General features: G+C 38.0%; 1 protein-coding gene across 1 annotated transcript in view; it reads right to left on the bottom strand.

Moving 5' to 3' along the window:
- Positions 1-3,330: 3,330 nt before the first annotated feature.
- RORB (RAR related orphan receptor B) overlaps positions 3,331-7,574 on the bottom strand; it is a 93,698-nt gene continuing 89,454 nt past the window's right edge. Inside the window, exons 9-10 of the mRNA XM_009285303.1 lie at positions 4,269-4,381; positions 3,331-3,797 (exon numbers count right to left, since the gene is read on the bottom strand). Coding sequence (XP_009283578.1) covers positions 3,642-3,797; positions 4,269-4,381 — 269 coding nt within the window. The 3' untranslated portion in view covers positions 3,331-3,641. The remainder of the gene's footprint in view (positions 3,798-4,268; positions 4,382-7,574) is intronic.

The raw sequence follows: 7,574 nt of genomic DNA, 5'->3' as shown, positions 1-7,574 counted from the left end.
AATGAAGGGCAAAAGAGGTACTACTTTACCTATGTGGCCAATCCCAAATCACAGAAAATGAAATAAAATTTTTCAGCCTTAGTTAGCACAAATAAATAATGTATGAGAATGAATTTTTATTTTCCAAATAAACAACAAGGTTATTTGCTCAAATTCTATAAAAGTAGTAACAAAAATAGAGCAAGCTGTTAATAATTAACCTTAGTTGAAGATAAAAATTTGTTTGGCAATATTTGTAATTGTTTGTACAGGCTATTGCCTATCAATGGCAATGAAGATTTTGTATACCAGCATCTTAATACTTTTAGGACAAAAGGCAAGAATCCATTTTTATTCAAGGTTATTTGCTCAAATTCTATAAAAGTAGTAACAAAAATAGAGCAAGCTGTTAATAATTAACCTTAGTTGAAGATAAAAATTTGTTTGGCAATATTTGTAATTGTTTGTACAGGCTATTGCCTATCAATGGCAATGAAGATTTTGTATACCAGCATCTTAATACTTTTAGGACAAAAGGCAAGAATCCATTTTTATTCCAGGACTAGATACTGCTACCTCTGTGGTCTCTGGCAAGTCATTTAACTCATTTTCCCTCATTTCCGCATCTTTGAAAAGTGGCAGTACCCCTTACTGATTGAAAAAGTCATGCAGTGATTTAAGAATAGTGCTTTAAGGATTAAAAGCCTTGTGGATGATTAAATAATGTCTTTTTCACTGGTGTTCTCTATTTTGTTATCTTGCCTAAGACATAAGTCAAAAATCCCAAGGACTGATTAGCTCATTTGAAAAGAACAAAACATTTTCAAGATGTAACACGTAATTGTGAAAGACTGTTTATAAACATGACAAACCTCTTTATTTATCAGCACTAAGAACAGTAATATTTATCACATATTCTATATTTCTGTGGGTTGGCTAAATATGTTACTTTTGATATACTGTAAACAAGTTTATAAAGGATTTCAAACAAATATATATGTGTGTGTTCTTGTGTTGGAAAAGACAACGAAAATATGAATCTCCTGCAGTTAAAACTGAGCACTTCTAGGGTTCAATTTGACTTCAGTTTTTTTCCCAAATAAATTCACACAAGCAGTACATAAATATAGGTAATTAAGTTTTTTGATATTAGAAAGAGTTGGAGTTTGGGGTCCTTTTCATGGATTTGCCATGTAAAAGGATAAATCACCTAATAAGGGAATGCCAGTCAGGGTTTAAGTGTTATAAAGAAGCATCAAGAGCAATGCTTTATTATGTTAATTCAAGACATTTTAATGTAATCAGTAGACATCAGAAAATGTGCTCTGAATCTGGAACAAAAAAACATATTTTAGAAATTGCTGTTCTATAGGACTAAGTAATTTTGAAGAGTATGTCACGTTTACAACAAAATTCTCAGCACAACTAACTTTGCTGCACAGGTTTTTTCTTCTTGAAGTTGTAATGGACCTACAGAGAAACACTTATTAGCCGAGAGTTTGTAAATGCTCTTGTATCTGGTCTGACATTGCTAAAACAGAGCAAACAAATGTTGATGTTGTCTAGACTGGATTCTGTCGTGAAACATGCATCTGAACTTGCAAACTGGCTGATGGAGGGCAAAGGGAAACTCCACAAAGTACTTGGAATAACCTGTGAATTATTTGGTCATGCAGAGAAGGGAACAGAAGATTGGGACCAGAGCTGTGCGAGTCTGCTGGAAAAGCTGGAGGCATTAACTTATCACTGCAACAAACCAAGTTTCTACACCCACCCTGGGGCCCAGCTGTGTCCTTCTGGGGTCCCTGTGACACTGCTCTGCTGTGCAGCCTGGCAGATGGCGAGTCCTTCAGCCTCCCTGCCAGTGTGCTCCTCCTCGCCTTGCCTCAGATTGCATTGACTTGTATGTGATTTGAAATAAAGAAATGTATCTGCTCGTGATCCTGCCTTCACTTCATTTCTGCTCTACCAGCTGCTTCCTCTTATTTCTGCTCTACTCCCTCCACTGGTGTCCCCGGAGGAGATTTCTCTGAAAAAGCTCACAATGGGTAAAAGTGGTGGTAACGACAGACCCGTAGCAGAAACTGAATCCCTCTTCCATAGCTAAAAAGTCTATGTTTTATATCTCTGGCAGAATCCAAATACATTAATCATGACTGCTAATTAAACTTAATTAATCCACAAGATTAAGTCCATGGCAGTCTTCCACTCCTCTCTGTGTTTGCCTTTGGTTTCGCAAGCAAATGCACATAAAGTCAATTCAGAGACAGACAAAAAGAAAGCCCCAATCCTTTGCTCCCCTCCTGAAGTGCATCTAAAATCAACCCTATATATGTATATATATACAGTTACATACATACAGATATATACATACAAATATGCACGTGTATCTAACATACATATATGTATGTGTGTAATGGAAACCATCAGTCCCATCTGGACGATGGCTATGTCAGAAACAGTGATAGTTATATTTGCCTTCATAACCATGGACATTGCTCGCTTTTACTTTCCTCTTCCTTCCCTCCCTTCCTCCCTCTGCCACTACTCTTCAGAGCTACATTTTAGGCTTGCTATGCTTTTCACTGAGTTCGCTATAAGTCTTTCCACTGAGTTCAGCAAAAAACAAACCAAGCCTTGCAACTACATTTCAAAGCAGTGTATACAAAATAAAATTATGTGTGGAATCAGAAAAATGTACATGTGGGATAGTCTACATTTTTACTCCATGTTTCAGATACTTTACTGACATCAGGTCCTACCATGTTCATTTTTATATATGCTCTATCCCTGTAACAGGGAGAAAATTCCAAAAAAACTTTTCCTGTCTCCACTAAAATCATCCAGACAAGGCTTCTGCACCATTGATACATTCCTGATGTTTCGTTTACAGACTGCACGCATGCACTACATTACACGCATCTCAGAAGTGATCCTGTCATTACACATCGGCAGCTGATAATTTAACTCTGCCTGGCAAAGCAAATCTTGATTGTCCAAAGTAAATCTAACACATTACTTGGAGAGTAAGAAATGCATGACAGCCAGGCTGAGCATCCTTTAAAAGTAGGCATGGGATTTTTAAGCTACAGCATGTATGCATATAATACTTACATATATATATATATATAAAAAAGTATATAGCACATATATATATATGTGTGTATTCCATACATGAACCATAATTTCCAAGACAGCTACAAATTTCCACATGCATTAAACTATCTAAAAACATAGAAATAGGCAAGTCTAAAGAGTGGAATTTTCTTAAATAATATTTGAACAATAAACAGCAAGAGTAATACTGCAAAGTAGCTCTATTCTCATGTATATCTACAATAAAATTCTAGGAACAGTTGTCTCCCAAAACAACCCCCAATAAAATAAAATAAAAAAAAGGTAATACCCAGTGTCCTATATTTGTATATTCATTGTCAGTTCAAAAAAAAAAAAAGTAAACAAAGAAAAGAGAAAAAAGACATCCCCACTCAGAGTTGCATATTTACATTCTTCAAACTGTAGCGGTGAAAAATAATTCTATTAAGTGCAGGACATTCCTAGTGTTGCAGTAGTGACATTTTTAATAAGTTCTTCATGAAAACATTTCTTTCTGTCTTAATAGTGACGCATTCCATGACTACGTGAAAATTCTATTATCCCCTTCACTTGCAGCCAGTGGTTGAGTCTGGATTGAAAAGCTCCTTGTATAATGGAGGAAACAGTGTGTTCACTATATCTGGATGAGATTGCTTAAATACCTGTAGTTTCTCTCCGTGCAAGTTGCAAAGTGCAGTAATGGTTGGTATCTTGGCTATTAACTGCGAGACATTAAAATAAAAAGGAAGAGGGAGGAAGCAAATTTAGTATAAATTACAGTTTCCAAAATGAATTATGTTAACACCTTTTTGGGTAACTGAATGCAATACTCTGAACTCAATCAAAAATACCCATCCAAAGGACATTGTTCTTACTGTAAGAGGCTACAAACAATTGTCCTGGAAATTTTAGCCAAGTGCCAAAAATGCATTTAACAAGGAACTGCCTCCAGGGGTATTTTCTTAAGGCAGATGCATTCTTGCTAGGGTACCAATTAAGAAGATTTGTGCATTGAGCAAAAAATGGAGTAAGAGGAACCAGGGACAAGAGTAAAACAAGCCTTACTTCTCCTATACATTGCAAGCACATAGTGTGCTGCTTTTAACTTACATTAATGCAGCAATACATGGAGAAATGGCTACAAAAAAAAGGCACGATCAAGGAGTGCTTGGCTCTTTATTTTAACGATTTACCTTTGTCAAAGTCTCATCGTCGAGGTGGTTCTTCTGGATCACGTGTTGAAGTGCAAAGTAAATCTTTTCCTGAAGCTTCTGAACCTTCCTTGGCTCTATTAACCAGGCTCGATCTGAGAAAAAGGAAAGCAAGAGCTAAAGTCAAGAATGCACAGATGTGGGGCATGCTCATGGATGAACACAGTGTCCCATGCTGGCAAGCATTCACAGCAGCTGTAATTCCCCTGAGGAAGGATTGCATGATAATTAAGACATGGTTTCAGAGGCAAAGTATCTTAATCCATTAAAGGATCACCTGAGAATTTAATTAACAGATACAGAGTGTACAGGAACACAATGGTGGCTCTGCATCTCTTTGTTTAAACCAGGATGTTAGAGATAAAGATGGGAGTAGAAATGAAACAAGGCCCAACCCATTTTATTATCCTCTGTTGGTACAACCAGTGTTCTAACTTCATACTGGCTAGGTGAAAAACATGTCATGTTATCTCAGTGTCTTAATACATAAGTAATAAACATATTGATCAAAACAGTTCTTTGAAAATAATAGAATATAATTATTTAAAAATTAAAATAATATATATCTCATTATTTACTAGCCTAACATTTTGAGACCAAATATTATATTCTGAATAAAAAGAAATGGCTTCCTTCAAAAGAATTTCTTTAATAATTCAAAAGAATTATGAGTTGTTGCAATGTCTTGAAGTGCAAATTTCTCATTATTTAAAAATGTTCTCTTTTTAAACAACACAAAATAAAAGATTATCTGGGAGAATAACAGTTACAGACACAGTTGTTTGGAAACCTATATGGCTTCTACTGAACTCAAGCCCCAAGTGTAGGAGGTCTTTCTTAAGATCTATATTCTCACAAGTCATAGCTTCTGGAGACAAACATACAGAAAGAAGTAGCAGACCCCAAGACAATCCCAAAAAAATTAATACAGTGTGTTTACAGCACCATTAAACCTTCTGTTTTCCCATGCTGCAAACTTGTTTCTTCCTCCTTCTCTCCCTCAATTCAGACCAATTCTTGGGTATAGATTTTAGCTTTCAAACAGGAAATAAGAAAATCTATTTTATCACAGGGCATGAATCTTCATGTACAAATTGAAGAGTGCAGGAAAATCCCTTTCACTTTTAGGGCAGTTTCACGCACTCCCAGTCACTAAAATAATCCATAGAAATAATATATGTTGACCATTTCAATGAGCACACATGCCACAGAGGCGGGAGCTGAATAGTATTTCATCACAGGAGGAGCAGGATTCTGTCATTTGTCTGACTGTCTGTGGAGAGGGGTGTATGAAAGGTGTCCATCACCAAGTACTGTGAAAAGAGACAAAACCAAACCTCTAGCTACTTAACGGATGATCAGGAAAAGAAAATAATCTTTTTGCAAAGCTTAGAGAATCATGCTCCCGGAAGGTAAGCCAATGTATCCTGTGCCACCAGTGGCCATAGAAACAGAATTAGGTGAGAGCATGCGCAGCATCTACGCAAATAAGCACACAATAATATTTAGACTTCACAGGTTAGGTGCCAAATTTTACGCTAGCGCAAAAACATGCCTTTCAATAGTGTTAAATCAAGGCCTATTGTAGCAGACTGGAGCTAAAAAGATTTATCATAGAAAGCAATCCTTAAAGATTTATCTTTCTGTCAGAAGAATAAGCTTAAAAGTAGACTGAGGCTGTTGGAGGACAGGTTTAATCATTTATGTGTCATGGAGCATGCTGTATATAACACAAGAGTTCTTAAATTCATGACAAGAGCTAGGTGAAAATTTCACGATGGATATTAAGTTAATCTTCCAAAATGTGGTTTCTACCACCTGAAAACCATCTGCAAATTTGGCTGGAATTCCCCAGGTACCTCTAGTTATATTCACAAAAGTGCAGGAAAATGTCAATAGATCAGTGGCTACCCATAGAGGATATAAGAAGCAGTGGTTCAATTCAATTCTGTACTTTTCCTTTTGAGTTTTGAACTTGTGTATCTTTAAAGAGTGCACAGGCCACTAGGCTAGAGTAGTGTAGGAGAGAAGCTGAGGGACAACTTACAAGATCTCCTTTTGCAAAAAGGAAGATGGAAAAAAGGAACATGGCCAGTCAGAATTTCAGAAGAGAGACTGGCACCCAGGGGGCAGCAGCCAGGTTAGTGTCTTACCACCTGGCTCTGGCACGTTTGCAGGTGGAGATGACTCCGCAACCTTTACTGGACTCCTTCTACAATGTTTTAACCTTTGAAATCAGAAATAAAGTTAAACAATCACCTCCAAGCAGAGTGGTTAGGTCCACCCTAAAGTGGAAAATCTGGTTTTGTGCTCTGAATCAGATGGAAAATGGGTCTGACACAGGGCTTTGCAACCTTAGTAATTTTATTAATGGATGTTCTTAGGTCCCCTTACTCGCAATGGGACCACTCTGTTTCCTGTAAACTACCTAAACACTGAGATCAAGGGCACAAGAATCACCTTCCAGGATGGTGGCTTCTGTAGAAAAGAAACTTGAATATGAGTACTTCCCATAGGGAATCTCTGTGTACCTATATTAGTGGATGGAATCACAGAATCATAGAATCATTTAGGTTGGAAAAGACCTCTAAGATCATTGAGTCCAACCGTCGACCCAACACCACCATGTCCACTAAACCATGTCCCTAAGTGTCACATCTACACGCCTTTTAAATACCTCCAGGGATGGGGACTCCACCACTTCCCTGGGCAGCCTGTTTCAATGTTTAACCACTCTTTCAGTAAAGAAATTTTTCCTCATGTCCAATCTAAACCTCCCCTGGCGCAACTTGAGGCCATTTCCTCTCGTCCTAAAGGAAGGACTGGTGCAGGTAGTTCTGTGAAGCAGTGCTTCATTTTTTTAATTTTTACATACATTCCTGTGCTGGTTTTGGCTGGGGTAGAGTTAATTTTCTTCATAGTAGCTGGTATGGGGCTATGTTTTGAATTTGTGCTGGAAACAGTGTTGGTAATACAGGGATGTTTTCGTTACTGCTGAGCAGTGCTGACACAGAGTCAAGGCCTTTTCTGCTTCTCACCCCACCCCACCAGCGAGGAGGCTGGGGGTGCACAAGAAGCTGGGAGGGGGCACAGCTGGGACAGCTGACCCCAACTGACCACAGGGATATTCCATACCATATGACATCATGCTCAGCATGTAAAGCTCGGGGAAGAAGGAGGAAGCGGGGGACATTCGGAGTGATGGCGTTTGTCTTCCCAAGTAACCGTTACGCGTGATGGAGCCCTGCTTTCCTGGAGATGGCTGAACACCTGCCTGCCAATGGGAAG

The sequence above is a fragment of the Aptenodytes forsteri genome, unplaced genomic scaffold, assembly GCF_000699145.1.
Source record: "Aptenodytes forsteri isolate BGI_AS27 unplaced genomic scaffold, ASM69914v1 Scaffold151, whole genome shotgun sequence".
In the NCBI taxonomy this organism is placed as follows: domain Eukaryota; kingdom Metazoa; phylum Chordata; class Aves; order Sphenisciformes; family Spheniscidae; genus Aptenodytes; species Aptenodytes forsteri.
This window is presented reverse-complemented; position numbering and strand designations above follow the sequence as displayed.